This window comes from Jaculus jaculus, chromosome 13 (assembly GCF_020740685.1).
Source record: "Jaculus jaculus isolate mJacJac1 chromosome 13, mJacJac1.mat.Y.cur, whole genome shotgun sequence".
Classification (NCBI taxonomy): Eukaryota; Metazoa; Chordata; class Mammalia; order Rodentia; family Dipodidae; genus Jaculus; species Jaculus jaculus.
Window position 1 is genome coordinate 28,059,412 of NC_059114.1, and position 23,388 is coordinate 28,082,799.

General features: G+C 45.3%; 1 protein-coding gene and 1 pseudogene across 1 annotated transcript; one reads left to right on the forward strand and one right to left on the reverse strand.

Annotated features, from left to right (window-relative positions):
* LOC101616266 overlaps window positions 1-11,988 on the forward strand; it is a 32,656-nt pseudogene extending 20,668 nt beyond the window's left edge.
* Window positions 11,989-21,920: 9,932 nt separating this feature from the next.
* On the reverse strand, window positions 21,921-23,014 carry Hcar2 (hydroxycarboxylic acid receptor 2). The gene has a single exon (XM_004673240.3). The coding sequence runs from the start codon at window positions 23,012-23,014 to the stop codon at window positions 21,977-21,979; it is 1,038 nt and encodes a 345-aa protein (XP_004673297.3). The 3' UTR covers window positions 21,921-21,976.
* Window positions 23,015-23,388: the final 374 nt, after the last annotated feature.

The following is a 23,388-nucleotide window of genomic DNA, read 5'->3' on the forward strand; positions in this document are numbered from 1 at the left end:
CCTGGGGATGGAGTCTAAATTTTGGGTATCTTTCAGTATCTTCCTTTTGTGTCAGTAGATGAAAAGTATTTCAGAACTATAGTCTGGGGCTGTAGCTCAATCGGCAGACTGCTCATCCAGCATACATGAAACCCTGGGTTCTACATCCAGTGCCACAGAAACTGGGCAAGGTGGCGCACACCTGTAATTCCAACACTTGGGAAGTGGAGCCAGTAGGATTGGAAGTTCAGTCAACCCTGGCTACAAAGCAAGAGAAAAAGAAAAGAGAAGGGCTGGAGAGATGGCTTAGTGGTTAAGGCACTTGCCTGCAAAGCCAAAGGACCTCGATTTGATTCCCCAGTACCCATGTAAGCCAAATGCACAAGGTGGCACATGCCTCTGGAGTTTGTTTGCATTCAGAGGCCCTGACTTGCTCTCTCTCTGTCTCCTTGTTGCTCTCTCTCTATCTCCTTGAAAATAAATTAAAAAAAAATACGTTTGAAAAAAGACAAACAACAAAACAGCCAAGACAAAACAAAAACCAGATGGAAGATTATTCATGGGGAGAACAATCAAAGAAGACAGCTGACATCTGACTCTCTGGTGCACACACACAAAGATTATACTTGGGGCCTGGAGAAATGTCTTAGTAGTAAAGGCACTTGCCTGCAAAGGCAAAGGACCTCGGTTCAATTCCCCAGGACTCACATAAGCCAGGTGCACAAGGTGGCATGTGCATCTGAAATTCGTTTGCAGTGAGTGGAGACCCTGGCGTGCCCATTCTCTCTCTCTCTCTTCCTCTCTCTGAAATAAAAATTAAATTTAAAAATGTTAAAAGAAAAAAGATTATTCTTGCAGTGTGAGTAGGTTTTCCTCCTAGATTCCTCTTCCCTGATTTTCTTTCTTTTGCCTTTTTCTTCCTTCTCCCTTTCTTTTCTCTCTCTCTTTTGCTTTCTGTTTTTGTTTTTTGAGGTAGGGTCGCACTCTAGCTCAGGCTGACTTGAAATTCGCTTTGTAATCTCAGGGTGACCTTGAACTCACGCCAGTCCTTCTACCTCTTCTGCCTGCAAAGCCAGAGGACCCAGGTTCAATTCCCCAGGACCTGCATTAGGTGTGTCTAGAGTGTCTAGAGGTAGGGTCTCACTCTAGCACGTGTCTAGAGTTCGTCTACAGTGGCTGGAGGCCCTGGTGCACCCATTCTCTCACTCTCCCTCTTTTTCTGTCAAATAATAATAATAATAATACATAATACATAATAAAGATGGGTGTAGTGGCACATTCCTGTAATCCAAGCACCAGAAAGACTAGGGTGAGACAGTGGGATCCTGAGTTTGAAGCCAGTCTGGGCCACATAGAGAGAACTGGTCAAAAAAGAGGGGGCCCGTGGGGTGGCGCACACACACCTTTAAGCCCAGCACTTGGGACTATCTAGTGAATTCCAGGTTAGTCTGGTTTAGAGTGACACCTTGTCTCAAAAAGAGAGAGAGAGATCACATGAGAAGTTATCTCCTTAAGAAGTCTTCGGGTTAATGGTTACTGGAACAGAGTGGGGTGGGGGTGAGGGATTTTCCTCAATGGTGTAGCTACTGGTAAATTTCCCTGATGAAACTCAGTGGTTCACACCCCAGCTCTGCCAAAAAAGACATCAAAGTAGAAGGGGGATCAGGTGAGAAGAAGGTATTTGACTGGAGTAGGACAGGGGCAAGAAAGGGTAATGGGAGTAAATGTGATCAAAATACATTATATACATGCATAAAATTCAAAAAGTAAATGAATCGGGGCAGGAGAGATGACTCAGTGGGTTAAGCACTTGCCACTCAAGCCTGAGAACCCACGAATGCATTCCCAGACCCCAAGTAAAAGCTGGAAGTTGTAGCAGGCTTCTGTCATCCCAGTGTGAGCACGGTGAGGTGAGGTGAGGTGAGATGGGAAGCAGACAGGAGACTTGTTCCAGTGACCACAGAGCAGCTAGCCTGGCAAACACAGCAGTGAGCAGAAACCTGAGCAAGAGACTGCCTCCACGGAGATGAACTGAGCCCCAAAGTGTTTTTTTCAAGGTAGGGTCTCACTCTAGCCCAGGCTGACCTGGAATTCACTATGGAGTCTCAGGGTGGCCTTGAACTCTCGGTGATCCTCCTAGCTCTGCCTCCCAAGTGCTGGGATTAACGGTGGGCACCACCACGCCCCGCTGAACCCAAAAGTTATTGTACTCTGATCTCCACACGCATGCCCTGGCACATACACACTCAAGCTTACACACATCACATATACACACACCAAAAATGAAAAAGAATGAATTTTTTAAAATAATAAAAGAAAGGAAGGAATGAGCCAGGTGTGGTGGCCCACTCGGGAGGCAGAGGTAGGAGGATCTCTGTGAGTTTGGGGCCTCCTTGAGACTACATAGTGGTTCACACCCCAGTTTAGCCTGGGCTAGAGTGAGACCCTACCTCAAAAAATGAAAAAAAGGGCTGGAGAGATGGCTTAGTGGTTAAGGTGTTTGCCTACGAAGCCAGAAGGGTCCAGGCTCAATTCTCCAGGACCCACGCAAGCCAGATGCACAAGGGGCACATGTGTCTGAAGTTCGTTTGCAGTGGCTAGAGGCCCTGCTGCACCCATTCTCTCTCTGTCTTCTCTCTTCTATCTCTCTACCTTTCTCTCTGCTTGTAAATAAATAATTAAAATTGAAAAAAAAAAAACCACAAAAAAGAAATGAAGGAATGGGAGAGTTAAGAAAGGACCATAGCCAGATATTAGATTTAGCTTTCTGGGCAGGGAATAATGTGGCCTGGCAGTAAGCAAAATATTTCTTTGGGGTGATGACAAAGTCCTGGAATTGGCAGTGTGATGACAAAAATATCTAATCATTTGGAACTTTTAAAAAGAATTTATTTATTTATTTAAGGGAGGAGAGAATATGGGCGTGCCAGGGCCTCCAGCTGCTGCAGATGAATTCCAGATGATGCACCACCTTGTGTGTCTGGCTTATGTGGGTACTGAGAAGTAGAACCTGAGTCCTCTGGCTTTGCAGGCAAGTGCCTTAACCGCTGAGCCATCTCTCCAGCTGGCATTTGGAACATTCTGCTGTTCATTGAAGGACTTTGTGGTAAGAAGCATAGTTTGATTTTGTTTTAGAACAAAGATAATGGAGAGAATTTTTCTTTATCAGACGTAATGGTAGATAAGAATAAAGATGCTCATCAAGTTGTCCTCTAAATATTTATGCTTCTGCCCATAGATTAGTGCTACTCTCATCTCTAGTCAGAGAAGCTGCTTGTTTTTTATTTATTTATTTGAGAACGACAGCGAGAGAAAGAGGCAGAGAGAAAGAGAGAGAGAGGACGTGCCAGGGCCTCCAGCCACTGCAAAGGAACTCCAGAAGTGCGTCCCCTTGTGCATCTGGCTAACGTGGGTCCTGGGGAATCGAGCCTCGAACCGGTGTCCTTAGGCTTCACAGGCAAGCGCTCAACCACTAAGCCATCTCTCCAGCCCAGAAGCTGCTTTTTTGTGTTGGTAGTGAGCACTGGGGAGACTTAAAACTCACCAAAGTGCTAAGTTGACTGTTGAGTGTTCAGCACTAAAAGAGACATGTCTATTCCACCTTCCAAGGCTCAGAGTACATTGCAGAAGAGGGGCTGGAGAGAATGTGGGGCCAAAGGATGGGGAGGAGTGCTGTGAAACGCTGTCTTTGGACATGAAATAGCCAGTGTATTCAGGGCCTCACAGTGACAATACTTGTGGCGAAACCTGCTGGACCAAGTTCAATTCCCAAACCACCCATGTAAGCCAGACTCAAAACATGGTACAAACGTCCAGTGTTTCTTTGCAATGACAATAGGCCCTGGGGTACACACACATACACAAATAATGGGAGACAAATTTCTTTTAAGAATAGGGCTGGGGAAAAAAAAAAAAGAATAGGGCTGGAGATCTGGAGAGATGGCTCAGCGGTTAAGGCACTTGCCTGCGAAGCCTAAGGAGCTATGTTCAACTCTTCAGGTCTCACATAAGCCAGATGCCCAAGGTAATGCAAGTGTGAAAGGTCGCACAAGGGGCGCACACATCTGGAGTTCTCTTGCAGTGGCTGGAGGGCCTGGTGCGCCAATTCTCTCTCTCTCTCTCTCTCTCTCTCTCTCTCTTGCTCTTACTCTCACTCCCTCTCACATAAAACAGAGATGGCCAAGTGGTTAAAAGGGATTATTTGCAAAGTGTACCAGCCCAAGTTTGATTCCCAGATGCACAAAGTGATACATGCATCTGGAGTGACTTTGCTTGCAGTGGCAAGAGGCCCTGGTGCACTCATTTTTTTCCTCTTTTTCTCCTTGCAAATAAATAAAAAATATTTTTAAAATAGGGCTGGAGAGATGGCTTCCTGAACAAGCATGAGTGTCTAAGACATCCAGAGTCAAATTAACCACATCCCACATAAACAGCTGGGCATGGCCACATTCACTTGGAATCCCAATCCCCTAGGGGAACAGAAACCAGAAAACCATCAGCATCCTGCAAGTTCTGCAATCAGTAAAGACTCAAGCCAAGACCAGGTGGAAGAGTGAGGAAGTGGGACCCCCGACAGGACACCCAATGATGTTCTGCTCTGGCCACTGAGTGCAGGCAAGTGCACCTCCACTGCAGGCAAGTGTGTGGGGTGCCACATCAGATTACACACTCACGCAAGAAAAAAAGAAAACTTAAAAGAAGTTTTTTCAACAAGGTCTGGAGATATGGCTCAATGGTTAAGGCACTTGCCTGCAAAGCCTAAGGACCTACGTTCGACTCTAGATCCCACATAAGCCAGATGCATAAAGGTGAGGCAAGCACAAGGTCGCACTAGTGGCATAAGCATTTGGAGTTCGATTGCAGTGACTGAGGCCATGGTGTGCCAATTTTCTCTCTCTCTCTCTTGCTTTCTCTAAAGAATAAAAAATTGAAAGAATTTTCAACCAAAAGTGTTTATCTTATTTACTTATTAGAGACAGAGAGAGGGAGAGCAAGAGAGAGAGAATGGGCACACAAGGGCCTCTAGCCACTACAAACGAACTCTAGACCCATGTACATCTGGCTTACATAAGACCTAGAGAATTGGACCTAGGTCCTTAGACTTCGCAGGCAAGTGCCTTAACCGCTAAGCCATCTCTCCAGCCCAACAAGTTTTTAAGAAGGGGCAAAGGAAATGGCTAAGTGGATTAAGGTGTTTCTTGGAAAGCCTACAGCCTGGATTCAATTCCTCAGTACACACATAAAGCCAGACACACAAAGTGGAACATGCATCTGGAATTTGTTTGCAGTGGCTGGAGGCCCTGGCATGCCAATTCTCTTTCTCTTCCTCTCTCTGTGTAATAAATAAATAAATAGGGCTGGAGAGATGGCTTAGCCATGAAGGCACTTGCATGCAAAGCCTTAGGACCCAGGTTCAATCCCCCAGAACCCACGTAAGCCAGACGCACAAGGTGGCACATGCATTTGGAGATCATTTGCCGTGGCTGGAGGCTCTGGTATGCCCATTCATTCTCTCTCTCTCTCATAAAAATACAAAAATAGATAATCTTAAAAATAATTTTTTTAAAAAGAAAAGAATCTGAGCATCGTGGTGCACACATTCAATCCCAGCACTGTCAGGAAGAGGTAGGAGGATTGCTGTGAGTTCAAAGCCAGCCTGAGACTACAGAGTGTACCTCTATGCCCGGCCCTATATAAAATATTTTTAAGAGCTGGGCGTGGTAGCACATGCCTTTAATCCCAGCACTCAGGTGGCAGAGGAAGGAGGATCTCCGTGAGTTTGAGGCCATCGTGAGATGACATAGTGAATTCCAGGTCAGCCTGGGCTAGAGTGAGACCCTGCCTTAAAAAAAAAAGAAGAAAAAGAAAAGAGCAAAAAGAAAAAGAAGAAAAAAATATTTTAAATACATAATAAAAATGTAAAAACACAAAAAAGAATATGGAGAAATTTTTGCTTTGTGAATGGCTATAATAATTTTAGTATCTTTGTTTCAAAATATTTTTAAAAATTATAATTGAGAGTTGGAGAGATGGCTGAGAAGTTAAGGTACTTGCCTACAAAGCCAAAGGACCCAGATTCAATTCTCCAAGGCCCACATATGCCAGATGGTGGCACACACATGTGGAGTTCGTAATGGTTAGAGGCCCTGGAGCTCTCCTTCTCTCTCTCTCTCCCCTTCTCTCTCTCTTTTTCTAGGTAGGGTCTCTTGCTGTAGCTCAGGCTGACCTGGAATTCACTATGTAGTCTGAGTGTGGCCTCAAACTCATGGCGATCCTCCTACTTCTGCCTCCCAAGTGCTGACATTAAAGGCATGCACCACCACACCCAGCTTTTCCCATTCTCTCTCTATCTGCCTCTTTTCACCCTCTCTTAAAAAAAAAAAAAAAATATATATATATATATATATATATATATATATATATATATCAGTGTTCCACCTCCGAATAGTATCATTTTCTCTTACTGAGTTTCTTTGTTTGTTTTGTTTTTTTGATTTTTGTTTTGTTTTGATTTTTGGTTTTTTTTTAAAAATTTTTTATTTATTTGAGAGCGTCAGACACAGAGAGAAAGACAGCTAGAGGGAGAGAGAGAGAATGGGCGCGCCAGGGCTTCCAGCCTCTGCAAACGAACTCCAGACACGTGCGCCCCCTTGTGCATCTGGCTAACGTGGAACCTGGGGAACCAAGCCTCGAACCGGGGTCCATAGGCTTCACAGGCGAGCACTTACCGCTAAGCCATCTCTCCAGCCCTGTTTTGTTTTTTTGAGGTAGGGTCTTGCTCTAGCCCAGGCTGACCTGGAATTCACTTGATAGTCTCAAGGTAGCCTCGGACTCACAGCGATCCTCCTACCTCTGCCTCCCGAGAGCTGGGATTAAAGGTGTGCACCACCACGCCCGGCACTCAGTTTTTATTTATTTATTTTTAGATTTGTTATAATGGGTTTGTGGTTTTCTTCCATCATTAAACAAAAGGCAAATGGAGAGGTAGAGGAAGCAGTTGGGGTATGTTTGCCTATGAAAAATCAATGTGTTCTTAATGTTACTTTACTGTTTCTAATGTTGAATTTCTCTGTTGTGTAGCACAGCTGGCCTTATGTCAAACCTGTTCAGATTTTCAGGGGACGAATGGTTTTTAAACAAACACATATGGTATCCATGGGCACTCTGGAACCACTGGCTGCTGGGTGGGTAGAAAGAAGACTGGTGGCAGATACTGTCTGCATAGTGACGGCTTCCACGACAGAGCCCCGCAGCTGGAGCGGCAGCCCTCGCCTCCTCACGGTTCAGTGTTAGGTTGTCTGAAATGTCCACCACATGCTCATGCGGTGAATGCTTAATCCCAGGGGATGGCACCACTTGGGAAGGATATGAGACCTTTAGAAGGAGAGGTCTAATGGCTTAGGTCGCTGGGCGCAGGACTTGGGGGTGTGTCATCGCTGTTCAAGTCATGCTTTCCTGGTGGGCCACTGCCTGCTCCCGCCTCGGTGCACTGAGATGCTCCTCCACGATGGACTGACGTCCTTTGCAATCATGAGCCCAAATTAATCTTTCCTCCCTTCAATTGTTTATGTCACATGCTGGTCACAGAGACACAAAACGAATATAAAGATTAAGGCTGGGCATGGCATGGTGGCACCTGCCTGGAATCCCACCAGGTGTCGTAGAGGCAGAAGCAGAGGGATCATTGTAAGTTTCAGGTCAGTCTGTACTACAAAGTGAGACCTTGTCTGGGTAAAAAAAGATTAAGGTAGGATGATCTCTTCTTTTAAAAAAATTTTTTTTTGTTTATTTTTATTTATTTGAGAACAACAGACAGAGAGAGAAAGAGGCAAATATAGAGAGAGAATGGGCGCGCCAGGGCCTCCAGCCACTGCAAACGAACTCCAGATGTGGTGCGCCCCCTTGTGCATCTGGCTAACGTGGGTCCTGGGGAATCGAGCCTTGAACCAGGTCCTTAGGCAAGTGCTTAACTAATAAGCCATCTCTCCAGCCCTATATCTTCTTTTTTTTTTAGATCATACATATTCCAGGGCTGGAGAGATGGCTTAGCGGTTAAGGTGCTTGCCTATAAAGCCAAAGGAGTCAGGTTTGATTCCCCAGTACCCATGTAAAGCCACCTGCACAAGGTGGCACATGTGTCTGGAGTTCCTTTGCAGTGGCTAGAAGCTCTGGTATGTCCATTCCCTCTCTCTCTCTAATAAATAAATAAATACTTTAAATAATACATATTACACACAAAAGAAGAGGGAAATCACAATTATTTTTGTTTTTTTGGGGGGGTAAGGTCTTGCTCTAGCCCAGGCTGACCTGGAATTCACTATGTAGTCTCAGGGTGGCCTCGAACTCTCGGCAGAAAGAGATAGAGAAGAGAGACAGAGAGAATGGGTACACCAGGGCCTCCAGCCACTAGATATGAATTCCAGATGCATGCACCACTTTGTGCATGTGACTTTTACGTGGGTACTAGGGAATCAAACCCTGGTTGTTAGTTTTTGCAGGCAAGCACCTTAACCACTGAGCCATCTCTCCAGTCTCTTGATTCTTTAAAAACTATGTATTTAATTGAATTTTTGAACTTATTTATTTGAAAGTGAGGGAGCAAAGAGGCAGACAGAGAGAGAATGGGCCCATCAGGGCCTCTAACCACTACAAAGGAAGTCCAAATGCATACTCTATCCCATACATCTGGTTTTACATGGGTCCTGGGAAATAGAGCCTGGGTCATTAGGCTTTGCAGTCAAGAGCCTTAACTGCTGAGCTATCTCTCTAGCCCTTGATAATGATGATGAGGATTTTGGCTTTTCAAGATCGGCTTCTCTTTAGCCCAGGCTGACCTCCTAGAATTTACTATGCAGTCTCAGGGTGGCTTCGAACTCATGGCAATCCTCCTACCTCTGCCTCTCAAGTTGCCTGGCTTCATTTTTTTTTTTTTTTTAGAGACAGGATCTTATGTAATCCAGGCTGGTCTTCTAATATGTAGCTAAGGATAACCTTGATCTTCCTGTCTCCATCTCTCAGGTGCTCGGATTATAGGTAAGTACAATCACATCCAGCCTAAGTCTTTTGAAATAAAGTGGAAGTTTCATACAGCTCAAGCATCCCATTATCTCAGTTCCTTTTTCCTCCACCACAAGTGTAAGGAGCAACTGTAACCAGATGTCAGCATGCTTTTTCTTACCCGTGCTTTTACGTCTCATAACATTAATGTTTCTCAAACAAAATGTAGCTTTGTTCATCATGTTTCAAACATTTACACAGATGTCATCACATTGTCTGACTCTACTGGCAACCTGATTTTTGCCAAATTCAGTGTTGCAGACTTAAGTGGCTCTGGTTCATTTTTTTAATTGCTATACAGCATCACATTGGGTATCGCCACATACTTATGTATTCCCCTACAATGGGCATTTTAGCTTTCTATTTTTCTCTACTACAATGCCACAATGGACATACTTGACCCACCTCTTGGCGAAATGGTAAGCAGCTTCTTCAGAAAGATAAGAAGATGCAAGATACAGTGGCACATGTCTATTATCCTAATAATAAGACTTCAGCCTGAGGCGAAAGGATTTTGAGTTTGAGGTTTACATAGAGAGATTCTGTCTTGAAAAGCCACCACTGGGCATGGTGGTACATGCCTGTACGCCCAGCACTCAGGATGCAGAGGTAAGAGGATTGCTGTGAGTTTGAGGCCAGCCTGGGACTACAGAGTGAGTTCCAGGTCAGCCTGGGCTAGAGTGAGACCCTACCTCAAAAAAAAGAAAAGAGAGAGAGCTGGCTCCGTGGCTAAAGGCACAGGCTTGCAAAGCTTGATGACCCAGGCTTGTTTCCCCAGCACCCTCATAAAGCCAGATGCACAAAGTGGTGCATGAGTCTGGAGTTTGTGGCAGCAGGAGGCCCTGGCACCCCCGTTTTCTTTCACCCTCACTCTCCTTTCTCCGTCTCTCTCTCTCTCTCTCAAATAAATAAAATTTTTAAAAGGGAAGGGAGGAAGAAAGGAAGGGAAGCAGGAAGGGGAAAAAAGGAAATAAAGACAATAAGAACCTTCAACAAGAATGGAAGCAAGTGCAAGTTCTAGAGAAGGAAACAGTCTTCACAGATCACCCACCAAGGCCCAGGCACTCGACCAGGCAGAGGGATCTTAGCCCAGGTCTGGGAGAGACTTGAGAACCCAATGGTGGGTAGGCAGGCTGGAAAGTTCTATAAATATTGGCCCCCAGTGGGCCAAGGTTTTTACCCTGCCTTTCCCAGCTCAAGTTGTTAATCTCTCAATACACACATTCCCAGAACATTGAAAACAAGGACTGTGGCATCAGATGCCATGTTTGCTCTCTTGGTTTCCCCATTATTAGTTGTATGGCCTTGGACAAATCACTCAAACTCTCTGGGTCTCAGTCCCCTCCTCTGTGAAATCAATAGCACTCATGCTATATTGTCATTGAGCAGATTAAAGCAAACCACCCATGTTCGTACAGTGGCTGCCAGATGCAGAGAGAGAAACTTAGCCACGGTGCCCGCGGTGAGCCAGTGGTGATGCTGGCCACTGCAGCTTCTCTCTGACTGGGAGCATGGCTTTGCGTTTCGGTTGCTTCCCCAAAGCCATTCTCCCACCACCTAGATGTTACAAAATATTTTGTAAATATGCTGAGAAGAAACACTTCTTCAACCTGATGGCCTCAGTAGATGGGTCCATTTTCTCTTTGCTGACTTGGGTCTAGAATGCCATGTTCTATTTCCAGTGTAAATCCACCTCTGGGCGTGGTGACAGCTCTGAGTATATCAATATTTGTTAAGAGCCCATAAGGGCCCGCCTTTCCTCCAACAGGCCATGGGATTGTGGACTATAGGTCAGGCCCTGAGGTTTGCAATGCCCTAGACCCACCCTTTTCTCTGAAGAGACAGAGGCAGCTAAATGTTACAGTTTGGCCCAAAGACAATCCAGCACTGGTTGCAAAATAGTCATGTTCAGGGTCTGGGGACATAGCTCAGTTGGGAAATGCCTGCCTTGTGAGCTTAAGGAGCTGAATTTGAGTCCTAGAACCTATGTAAAAAGCTGAGTGAGGCAGGGCATGGTGGTGCATGCCTTTAATCCCAGCATTCAAGAGGCAGAGGTAAGAGAATTGCTGTGAATTTGAGCCCAGCCTGAGATGACATAGTAAAATTGTAAGTCAGCCTGGGTAGAGTGAGACCCTACATTGAAAAAAAAAAAAAAAGCTGAACATCAGGGCTAAGGACATGGCTCAGTGGATAAAGTATTTGCTGGACAAACATACAGACCTGAGTTCAACTCCCAGCGCCCACGTTACAAAGCTATGTGTCCCAGCACAGGCTAGTCACCCCGGGCTGGGGAGGTGGGTGTTGGAGGACCCCTGGGACTTGTTGCCTAGCTAGTGTAGCCAAATGATTCCCGGACTCAGTGAGAAAGTGTTTCAAAAAATACTAAGGTGGGGGGCTGGAGAGATGGCTTAGCGGTTAAGCGCTTGCCTGTAAAGCCTAAGGACCCCGGTTCGAGGCTCGGTTCCCCAGGTCCCACGTTAGCCAGATGCACAAGGGGGCACACGCGTCTGGAGTTCGTTTGCAGAGGCTGGAAGCTCTGGCGCGCCCATTCTCTCTCTCTCCCTCTATCTGTCTTTCTCTCTGTGTCTGTCGCTCTCAAATAAATAAATAAGTAAAAATTAAAAAAAAATACTAAGGTGGAGAGCTAGCAAGATGGCTCAGAGGTTAAAGGCACTTGCTTACAAAGCCTGTCGACCTGAGATTTGATTCCCCACCACCTATATACACAAAGCCCAGTGCAAAGTGACACATGCATCTGGGATCCCAGTGCCTATGACAATGGGGCACAGAGTCAGGAGAACCTGCAGCTCACACGCCGAGTACCCTGAAGTTTGTTTGCAGTATAGCGGTTCACTTGCGGTGGCAAGAATCCCTGTCTCCCAAAAGGTGGGACACCGACACCTTGATGTTGTCCTCTGACCTCCACAGGTGTACGTGGGCGCCATGGCATGATCGTCAACACACATACAGAGTAAATAGATAAGGTGGAGAGTGATTGAACAAGATATTCCACACTGACCTATGGCTTTCACACCACATGTGTGTGCCCACACACGCACATACTCCTGCACACACACTTGTACCAGACACATGAACATGCATGCACACCCACAATGCACACTACTCACACAAAGCCAAGAAGCATGGTGGTGTGAGCTTGTAAACCCAGCACCGGGAAGACTAGACAGATGGAGTCCCTGGAGCTCACTGGCTAGCTCGTCTAGCCTAATTGGCAAGTTCCTGACCAATGACAGGCCCTGTCTCACAAAAGGTAGACAGGCTAGACCTGGTGGTACACGCCTTTAATCCCAACACTTGGGAGGCTGAGGCACAAGGATTGCCGTAAATTTGAGGCCAGCCTGAAGCTACAGAGTGAGTTCCAGGTTAGCCTAGGCTAAAGTGAGATCCTACCTCGAAAAGACAAAACTACCCTCTCTGAGGTGGTTGGCACCTGAGGGTGGCATCTGAGGTTGTCCTTCGGCCTTCATATGCATACTCAGACACACATGCGCCTGCACATACATGAACACGCATGCACACACACACACACCCAGAGTCATAGTCTCTTTGTCCTTGAAAGCAAGGTGAAGAGAACTTCAAGGTACTGCAGTATTCTCCTCTTCGACGCCTGACAACGAGGCAGTGGGTCTTTCTTTATCCCGAGTTGCTTAGGTAGTTTGTGAGATAACAGACGTTCGTTCTGCAGGAGGTCCTTTCGAAGGCACGAGAGGACACATCTGAGAGCCCCGGACAAGTGGATTTGGGGGATGTGCAGCCCATTGCTTCCTGAAGGCTGATTGACAGCTCCACGGCAGGATTTTTGTAGGGAATTGGGATGGGCTCTGCTGAAAGCCCAAGCGTGCTGGTGAGGTGGAGGAGGGTGCCTTGAACCTCACCCAAGGAATAGTAGTAGAAGAGCATACCTTTGGACAAACTAGTTTTTTGTTGTTGTTGTTTTTGTTTTTCAAGGTAGGGTTTCACTCTGGTCCAGGCTGACCTGGAATTCACTATGTAGTCTCATGAACTCCAACTCACAATGATCCTCCTACCTTTGCCTCCCTAGTGCTGGGATTAAAGGCGTGCGCCACCAAGCCTGGTTCTAGTTTGTTTGTTTTTTTTAATGTCATTTATAGGGGCTGGGGAGATGGCTCAATGGCTAAAGGTACTTGCTTGCAAAGCTTGCTGAGCCTGGATACCATGCTCCAATACTCACATAAAGCCAGATGTACAAAGTGCTACATGCATCTGGAGTTCAGTTGCAGTACCAGGAGTCCCTAGCATGCTCTTTCTGTCTCACTCTTTCTCTCTCTTATAAATAAATAAATAAAATATTTAAAAAATAAGCCAGGCATGATTGCACATGCCTTTAATCCCAGAACTCAGGTGGTTAGAGGTAGGAGGATCACTGTGAGTTTAAGGCCAAACTGAGACTACATAGTGAATTCCAGGTCAGTTTGGGCTACAGTAAGACCCCAACTCAAAACACCAAAAATAAAAATAGCTGGGCATGGTGGCACACACCTCTATCTTAGCACTTGGGAGGCAGAAGTAAGAGGATCACTGTGAGTTCTAGACTAGCCTGGAACTAGAGTGAGTTCCAGGTCAGCCTGGACTAGAGTAAGACCCTACCTCAAAAAAACAAAAATTAAATTAAATAAATTTAATGCCATTTGTGTTGCTGCTGAAACCAAGATGACCTGTAGGCCCTCCACCCTGCTAAGAATGCCTGGACCAATGGGACAGTGCTGCTGTGTCCTTCAGTATCCAGGGCCTCCTTACTACTCGGCCACCACCGGGCCTCCACAGCAGGGAGGCCTCATGGGCCACCAGGCCCCCCACCACTGCCAGCGCCCCTCCCAGATCATGGAATCAGTGTTTTGGGGGGATAGAAGCAGGAGGCACAACTCCCCACTGTCACTCTCAGCAGCCTGGAGAGCTCCCCTGGACTCTTAAGGACCGCAATTCAAACCAAACCAGGAAAGAATTCCAGGACCAGGCAGAAGGTGAAGCAGAGCTGGGGCTTGATAAGGATATTTTAATATAAGCTTAAGCTCGCGGGTCAAGAGGCAGGGAGGTGGTCAGAGAAAGAAGGATACACCTGAAGTGCAGGCGCAGGCTTCTGCGAGAAGAGGTGTGTTCTATTGTCTTTACAGCAGACATCTGTAGGATTCTGAAGAATCTGAAGTCACTGTCTTCAAAGGGTTACCAAGGAGTCTAAGTGAGATCACAGCTGGTTCCTGAGGGGCACCTGACAGAATGGCAATTGATGAGATCCCAGGATTCAGGAAGGTAGGAGATCATTTCTGCAAACAAAGTCAACAGTCTTGTTTGAGATTATCAGACAATGTCTGGAGAAAGAAATGAGGCCTTTCCCCCAGTTATACACATCCAGGCCTTAAGCCTGGGTCATTGTTACTTATCATAAAATATCTGTATAAGAAAGAAGTATTAACTCTTCTCTATATCTCTTTCTGCTTGCAAATAAATAAAATTTAAAAAATAATTTTAAAAAACCCAAAAACTGTGAGCTGAAGAAATGGCTTAGTGGTTAAGGTATTTGCCTGTGAAGCCAAATGACCCAGGTTCAATTCCCCAGGACCCAAGTAAGCCAGATGTACAAGGGGCACATGTGTCTGGAGTTAATTTGTAGTGGCCTGAGGCCCTGGCATGTCCCTCTCTCTATCTGTCTCTCTTCTCTCTATTCCTCTCTGCTTAAAAATTATATATATATATATATATATATATATACACATACATATATACATACACACACACATATATATAATGTGTGTGTATATATATATATAATTATATATATAAAGCCATGTGTACCTCTGCCTCTTGAGTGCTGGAATTAAAAGCGTGCACCACTATGCCCAGCTTTTTTTTTTTTTTTTTTTTGGTTTTTGGAGGTAGGGCCTCACTCTAGCTCAGGCTAGAATTCACTGTGTATTCTCAGGGTGGCCTCAAACTCACAGAGATCCTCCTACCTTTGCCTACTGAGTACTGGGATTAAAGGCATGAGCCACATTCCCCGGCTTTTTTTTTTTTTTTTCTTTTCTTTTAAGCAGGATCTCACTCTAGAATGTGCCACCATACCTGGCTTTTAATTTCTTTTAATTTAATTTTAATTTTTAATTTAATTTCTTGCTAAGCTAATCTGCAGCTGTTACATGACTTTTCTTGGGGAGACATAAGTGTCTGTTCACTTCATACAGGTCACCAAAACCAGATCACTCAAGTCTAGCCTCGTGGACCAATGAGTTTTCTGGAGTTACTTGTAGGGATATGGGTGACTTAGGCAGTTGAATCAATCACCGAGGCCCACCCCAGCTGCATCACCAGACAGAGCTCCCTGCATCAGCTGCTGGCAGCTCTATGACGAATCTCCCCTCTCCCAGCAATTAAGTCACTGCTTATAGAATCTGGGGGAAGGGCCTCCCGAGTTTTGTAACTTTCTTTTGAATTTCCTGAGCCTTTCCTCTTTTCTCCACAAGGAAATGTTCCAATTCAGAGGAAATAGCTACATAACAGGAATGCAGTTTACTTACTTACATCCACAGGGACCTTGCATTAAATCGTTGTAATAAGTGCTACTTTTTGCATTACGATAAGAAAAAAAATAAGTAGAATTTCTTCTCAGGAAATATACTTGGTATAACATAAACAGCTCCAGCCTCAGCCATCAAAGAATGTCACCAAAAAAAAAAAAAAAAAAAAAAAAGTCTGCCCTAATTTGTGGAATTTTGTTAGTTTTTAAAAAAATTTTTTTGTTCATTTTTATTTATTTGAGAGTGACAGAGAGAGAGAGAGAGAGAGAGAGAGAGAGAAAGAATGGGCACGTCAAGGCTTCCAGCCACTGCAAACGAACTCCAGATGCATGCGCCCCCTTGTGCATCTGGCTAACTTGGGTCCTGGGGAATTGAGCCTTGAACCAGGGTCCTTAGGCTTCATAGGCTAGCGCTTAACAGCTAAGCCATCTCTCCAGCCCTTGTTAGTTGTTTTTGTTTTTTTTAATTAAAAAATGTTATGTGCCAGGTGTTGTGGCACACACCTTTAATCACAGCACTCGGGAGGCAGAGGTAGGAGGATCACTGTGAGTTCAAGGCCACCCTGAGACTACACAGTGAATTCCAGGTCAGCTTGGGTTAGAGAACCTACCTCAAAAAAAATTGTTATTGTTATTATTATTATTATTGAAAGAGAGAATGAGAGAATGGGCATGCCAGGGCTTTTCAGCCACTGTGAACAAACTACAGATGTGTGCACCCCCTTGTGGGGCATGTGTGACAGTGTGTGATTGTGTCACTGTGTATCTGGCTACATGGGACCTGGAGATTCAAACATGTGTTTTTAGCCTTTGCAGGCAAGCACCTTTACCACAAAGCCATTTCTCTAAGCCTTTTGTTTGTTTTGAGACAGGGTCTCTTTATGCCTCAAAGTCCACCCCCATGCCTCAGCCAGACAACTTGGGACATAGGTCACCATGCCCAGCCTTGTACCAATTTGAAGATATCACCATTTTGAACCAACAGGTGAGGGAGCAGATGACCTGAAGCCTGTTCTAGGATCTAGTGACTTCACCAGACACCACCACTGTCTGCAGCACCTTGGAGAACTGGTTCTTCAGCTCAATGTTTGATTACAGAAACAAAGTAGGGGAGATGAGGGGCTGGGAGGCTGGGACAGGGCATGTATAGACAGCTGCTGCCTGTCAGCACCGAGGCCAGCACATCACAAGATCATATTCAGGAAGCATCTTGAATGTTCAACAGCTACACTGTCAGGGCCAGGATGTTTCCTCACCAGTGCACCAGCGGCTGTTAGATACCCCATTTCAGACAGGGCCTAGTAGGACAAAAATGCTAATTGACCTGGAATAAAAGAGCTCCTGGCTGCAGAAATAGACACGATCTTGCATTCTGGTATATGGTTATAGATTTAAGGGACATCTCTTCACGCTTAGAAGAATTGTGGAGAGGATGGGCGAGGTGGCACATGCCTTTAATTCTAGCACTCAGGAGGCAAAGGTAGGAGGATCATCATGAGTTTGAGGCCGCTCTGAGACTGCATAGTGAATTCCAGGTCAGCCTGGGCTAGAGCAAGACCCTACCTCAAAAAAAAAAAAAAAATTTAAAAAGGTAGAGAATAGCTAAAGGGAAATCCCTCTTTTGTGGGGGGAAGAGGGAGACAAAATAGGGCCTCTCTTAGCTACAAACTTCAGAAACATGTACCACTTTGTGCATTTGGCTTTACATGGATATTGGGGAATCAAACCTGGGCCAGCAGCTTTTTAAGCAAGTGCCTTTGACCTCTGAGCCATCTCCCCCAAACCAGGAAGTTCCTCTTTACATAGTTCAGAGTAACTCATGGGATTTGAGAACTTGTATAACCCCAAATAAAGGAAGCAATTGCAACACAGATTTTGAGGATATAATGGGAAGTACATGCAAAATTGTTATAACTGCCCTTCCCAATACACACACACACGTGACATATTCGTCATCCTCCCTAAGTATCCAAAGGGGAATGGTTCCAAGACATCCACATGTGCCAAAATCCTAGGATGCTCAAATCCCTTATAACATAGCATAGTGTTTGCAGTGTCCATATCCATCCTTTCATATACATAAAGTCATCTGTAGATTTTTCTTTTCTTTTTCTTTCTTTCTTTTTCTATTTTTTATTGACAACATCTATTCTTACAGATAACAAACCATAGTATTTCCCTCCCCTCCCCCACTTACCCCTTCATAACTCTGTTCTCTGTCATATCTCTTCTCTCTCTCCATTAGTCTGTCTTTTAATTTGATAGCATCATCTTTTTCTCCTATTATGAGGGTCTTGTGTAGGTATTGCTAGGCACTGTGAGGTCCTGGATATCAAGGCCACTTTCTGTTCAGACAGTTGTATGTATGTAAGGAATGGTGCCCTTCCTTTGGCTCTTACATTTTTTCCGCCACCTCTTCTGCAATGGACCCTGAGCCTTAGAGGGTGTGAGATGTTTCAGTGATGGACACCTCTCCGTCCCTTCTCAGCATCTTTTTTTTTTTTTCCAAGGTAGGGTCTCACTCTAGCCCAGGCTGACCTGAAATTCACTACATAGTCTCAGGGTGGCCTTAAACTCAAGGTGATCCTCCTACCTCTGCCTCCTGAGTGCTTGGATTAAAGGTGTGCACCACCATGTCTGGCTGTAGATTCTTTATAGCTAACACAATGTAAATAATTGTTAAGGTGTATTTGAGAATGATGGTAAGAAAAAAATGTGAGGTAGGATATGGTGACAACCCTAATCCTAGCACTCAAAAGACTAAGAAGATATGGAGTTCAAGACTAGCTTGGGTTTGTGACTAAACCCTGTCTTTAAAAAAATATTAAGCCGGGCATGGTGGCGCATGCCTTTAATCCCAGCACTGGGAGGCAGAGGTAGGAGGATCGCTGAGAGTTCGAGGCCACCCTGAGATTCCATAGTGAATTCCAGGTCAGCCTGGGCTAGAGTGAGACCCTACCTCGAAAAACCAATAAATAAATAAATAAATAAAATAAAATAAAATAAAAATAAAAATATTAAGGGCTGGAGAGATGGCTTAGCAGTTAAGCACTTGCCTGTGAAGCCTAAAGACCCTGGTTTGAGGCTTAATTCCCCAGGACCCACGTTAGCCAGATGCACAAGGTGGCGCATGCATCTGGAGTTTGTTTTGCAGTGGCTGGAGGCCCCAGTGTGCCCTCTCTCTCTCTCTGTACCTGTCTCTTTCTCTCTCTGTGTTTGTCGCTCTCAAATAAATAAATAAAAATAAACAAAAAATAAAATTAAAAAGGAGGGAACCTGGGCTGGAGAAATGTCTTAGTGGTTAAGGTGCTTACCTACAAAGCCAAAGGACTCAGGTTCAATTCCCCAGAACCCATGTAAACCAGATACATATGGTGGCACATGTGTCTGGAGTTTGTTTTGAGTTGCTGGAGGCCCTGACACACCCATTTTCTGTCTGCCCACCCCCTCTCTCAAGTAATAAATAAATAAAACATTTAAAAGAAAAAGGAGGGAAACTAAGCATGGTGGAGTGGCATGGTGGTATATGTCTGTTATCCCAGCACTCAGGATGCTGAGATAATAAAATTGCTGCAAGTTCCCGGCCAGCCTGGGATATATGAGAAAATAAAATAAACTAGGTGTGGTGGCACACGCCTTTAATCCCGGCACTCTGAAGGCAGAGGTAGGAGGATCGCCATGAGTTCGAGGCCACCCGGAGACCACATAGTGAATTCCAGGTCAACCTGATCTGGAGTAATTCCAGGTCAGCCTGAGCTAGAGTAAGACCCTACGTCGGAAAAAAAAAAAAAAAGAAGAAGAAGAAGAAGAAGAAAGATGAGGAGGAAGAGAATAAAAAGGAAAGGAAGGAATGAATGAAGAAAGAAAGGAAGATAGAAGTAAAGATTGGAGTCTACAAGCCAATGAGCACCAAGGATTGACATAAGGCATGGAGCAAATTCTCCTTCAAAATTTCCAGAAGGAGCCATCACCTGATTTAGGATTTCTGGCCTCCAGAAACTATAGGAGAATAGATTTCTGTTGCTTCAAGCCACTTCTTTGTTAAGTCAGCCATGGGAAACTAACACATCTATCAGACTCAGGTCACCTCAGGGCCTTTGCGCTTTGCACCACAACCCTGCCTGCTATGCCCTTCCTCCAGACCTTCGTATTGCTTGCTGTGTCATGTTATTCATGGCTCAGCTCAACATCACTTCCTCCTAGAAGCCTTCCCCCTGATCTCCACCCCAGGTGCTCCGTCACCATCACTATGCTCTGCTGCCCTCACAGTTCATAGTTTCCCATTCATTTCTTTCCTTCATTGAAGCTCACCTCTCTAATTTGAATTTGGGTTCAATGAGAAGATTGTCTAGCTCACACAGTATCTCCACCACCCAAAATAGCACCTGCACACAGTTAGTGCACAAGGCAATGCCGTATCTGAGTGAGTGAGTGAATGTGAGTTGTTGAGTTCCTAACAGTGAGACCTGGAGTTTCAGCACCAGGCTCCGTGTGGCGCAGCAGCTGAGGGTGTGGAAGGCCCTGCTCTGCTCTGAGCCCTTCTGTGCCGTCCTCTTTAAGAAGCCAAGCCCGACTTTTAACTTTCGACCTCAAGGGGTTCTAGGTGATACTCAGCAAGCTAGCCTGCAAACGCCTGAACGCCAGACCACCTGTCTGTTTTCATGTACTGCCACCCACCCAGGGCTAGAAATTGGAGTATCTAAATTCTTATCTGTATCCAGGTCAGGAGGTGGAAACAAGTCTCATCTTGCTAAAGGATCAAGGAGTGACAGAAAATGGAAATGAAAGCATAACAGAAACTTGGACATATCACAGGCTCCAACCAGCACATCTCCTTTAGAGCTCATAATTGAAAGTCAAACTATTCTTTAGGAAGCTCTTCCCCTCCTGTGGAAAACGCCCACTCTGATCTGATTCTTTTTTCTTTTCTTTTAAATTATTTTATTTATTTGAGAGAGAGAGGCAGATAGAGAGGGAGAGAGAATGTGTGTCCTGGGGCCTCTAGCCACTGCAAACAAACTCAGGCATGCGCCACTTTGTGCATCTCTCTGTACATGGGTACTAGGGAATCGAACCTGAGTCCTTAGGCTTTGAAGACAAGTGCCTTTACTACTGAGCCATCTCTCCAGATCTGATTCTTTTTTTTCTAATACACAACTATTAACAGCCATGCTCACTAAACTATAAATATAGGACTCTTGCAATCTCATCTGTACCATCCCTCCCAAATTAAATTGTTTTTAATTGATCATGGAGTTTCGGGGTGGGGGGATTGCTTTTATTTATTCCCAGTCCTTTCCTATCACAATCTGCATGTAGTTTTCACTTAGCTCTCTCATGACAGAACTCAGCATTCTTTCATTTTGCAGTATGTGCTATTTTTCTACCAGGACATAGTTAATAACCCATAGAGGTCTCCACTTAAGTAAGAAGTCCATTTCTAAAAAAAAAAAAAAAAACAGAAGTCATCTATTTCTGTGACCCATAACCCAGACATATGCAATACTAGACTTCATCTCCTATCAAAATTTATTGAAATGGTAGATTTATTATAAGTACAGAAACACAAGTAAATATACCAGGAGGAATCTTCCTCCTTTAACCACTGGGCAACAGCACATGTAAATCCCTTTTAATAATAAAAGCAAACAGAAATGGGAAGCAGTTTCTTCCTCTCAACTGCTCATCTCCCAAATGAGTGAAAGGGAGGAACGGACTTGTCATTGGCTGCAACCCCAGTGCCATTTCCTTTCCCTCTGTAACAGTGTTCAGCTTGGTCTCTCTTGGGGCTATTCCCCTTCTTACCACCATGGGAAACTCAGAAAACAACCAGTTTATCCATCTCGCCTCGTCCATTTCTGCTAAAGCTTGGCTGAGAACTGAATTGGTCCCACAAGCCCCAGGTGACCAACTGGCTTGCTTAATGATGACTTGGCTCTCCTTATCCCCACTGGGAACCACAGACAAGTTAGGTAGCACACCAGGCGCTGCAGGACCTTCCAAGTCTGGGGTAGGGCAAGGAAGGATGCCAGCAAGTCACAGGTTCCCATGGGTAGCTCGGCTGCTCCAAGGCTGCAGGACACTTTGCCCATCTTCAACTCCACAGACTTCATAGAGTGAGGCATTGCAGATTCTTAGAAGTTTACTCTCCATTCCCCCAGACTTCTGTGGTCACACCTTGCAATCCAGCTGCCCACTCCACCATGCTGTTTCTCTAAATCTGATTCTCTGAATCCACAAATTCTAAGAAACTGCAGGTCAGTTCTGATAATGTTACTCAATGCCATAGCCAAGTTGTTTGTGCAGAGATCTCAGTTCTCGGTGCCAATCTCCCTTCTTTGTACAGTTGTTTAAGGAGAAGTTGGAGCCAGATAAGAGGGACTCCATGGCTCACTGGGGTTCAGCCATTAGTGCATCTGGAACACTTCGGGTAGTATTGGGGTCCCCTGTGAGCTCCATACTTGTGCTCCGGTTATCTGATTCTGCTGTCTTCATCTTCAGGCACCTGTTGATTAATGTGGAGAAGAAGTTGGGGAAGGAGGGACTGGAGAAATAGTATACCACAGGGTCCAGCATGCTGTTCATGTAGGTGAAGCTGAGGGTGATAAAAAAGGCCAGGTCAACCGAGCGGTAGATTTCACAGTTCTGCGTGCCAGACGTGTACAGCAGCCAGAAGATGCGTATCCGCACCGCCACGCTGGGCAGGAAACAGATGATGAACACAATGGCCACCACCATTATGAAGTTGATGGCTCTCTTGATCTTGACCTGCCTGTCCATTTGTCTCTGTCGCAAGCTCCAGATGATTCTGGCCGAGCAGAACAGGATGATACTCAGGGGCAAGAAGAACTCGAGCAGAAACATGGCATCGTGCCACCTGAAGGTGTTACAAATGCTAAAGCTGCTGCACAAGTTGGCATTGCCGTTCCGAGTCAGCATCTTCCTGTATAAGAGGTGAACTGTCAGACCGATGGTGACACCCCACAAGAGGCAAGAGATGATGGTCGCCTTCCGGTTGGAGATCTTGTTCAGAGAGTGATGGGGATGGACCACCCGGAAGTACCTGTCCACAGCCACCACTGTGAGGAAGATGATGCTGCCTTGGCGGTTCATGGCCAACATGAATAGCATCAGCCGGCAGGGGATGTCTCCAAACCTCCAGTCCCACTTTTGCACATAGTTGTCCGTCAGGAATGGCAGACAGATGATCAGGAGAAAGTCAGCCACGGCCAAGTTGAACAGGAAAATCCGGCTGGATTTCCACGACTTGAGATGGAAACAGAAAATCCACAGGGCCAGGCCATTGCCCAGGAGCCCAAACACAAATTCTAGCCCCAACACTGGTGGCAGTACTTTGGCAATGAAGTCGTCTCGGAACACACAGCAGTTTTTCTTGTTTATCTCCAGAAAATGGTCCTGCTTGTACATGAGTGGATCTGGTTAGCCCGCTCCAGAGCGCCGCGCCTCACCAGTGCTCACGGAGAGAAGTGATTGTCTGTGTGGTGAATGTGTGCTTCGGGCTCAGCTTTATGTCATGTCAGGGTGTTGAAATAGATGACTGAATGGTTACCAGGAAACTACGAAATCATTTCAAAAAAAAAAAAAAAGGCTAGTAAGGCTCTTATGCAACCTGCTGTTTGCATAAACAAGTAATAAAAATCCCCTGGGCAGACAGGAACCCACAAAATTTTCTAAATGGAAAGGATAAGTTTAGGCAAGCAGAGTGTCATTTGTGAATACAGTAAAGTACGGGGGACATTCCTTCCAAAGACTGTGTGCATACACACTGATTAAGCACTTAG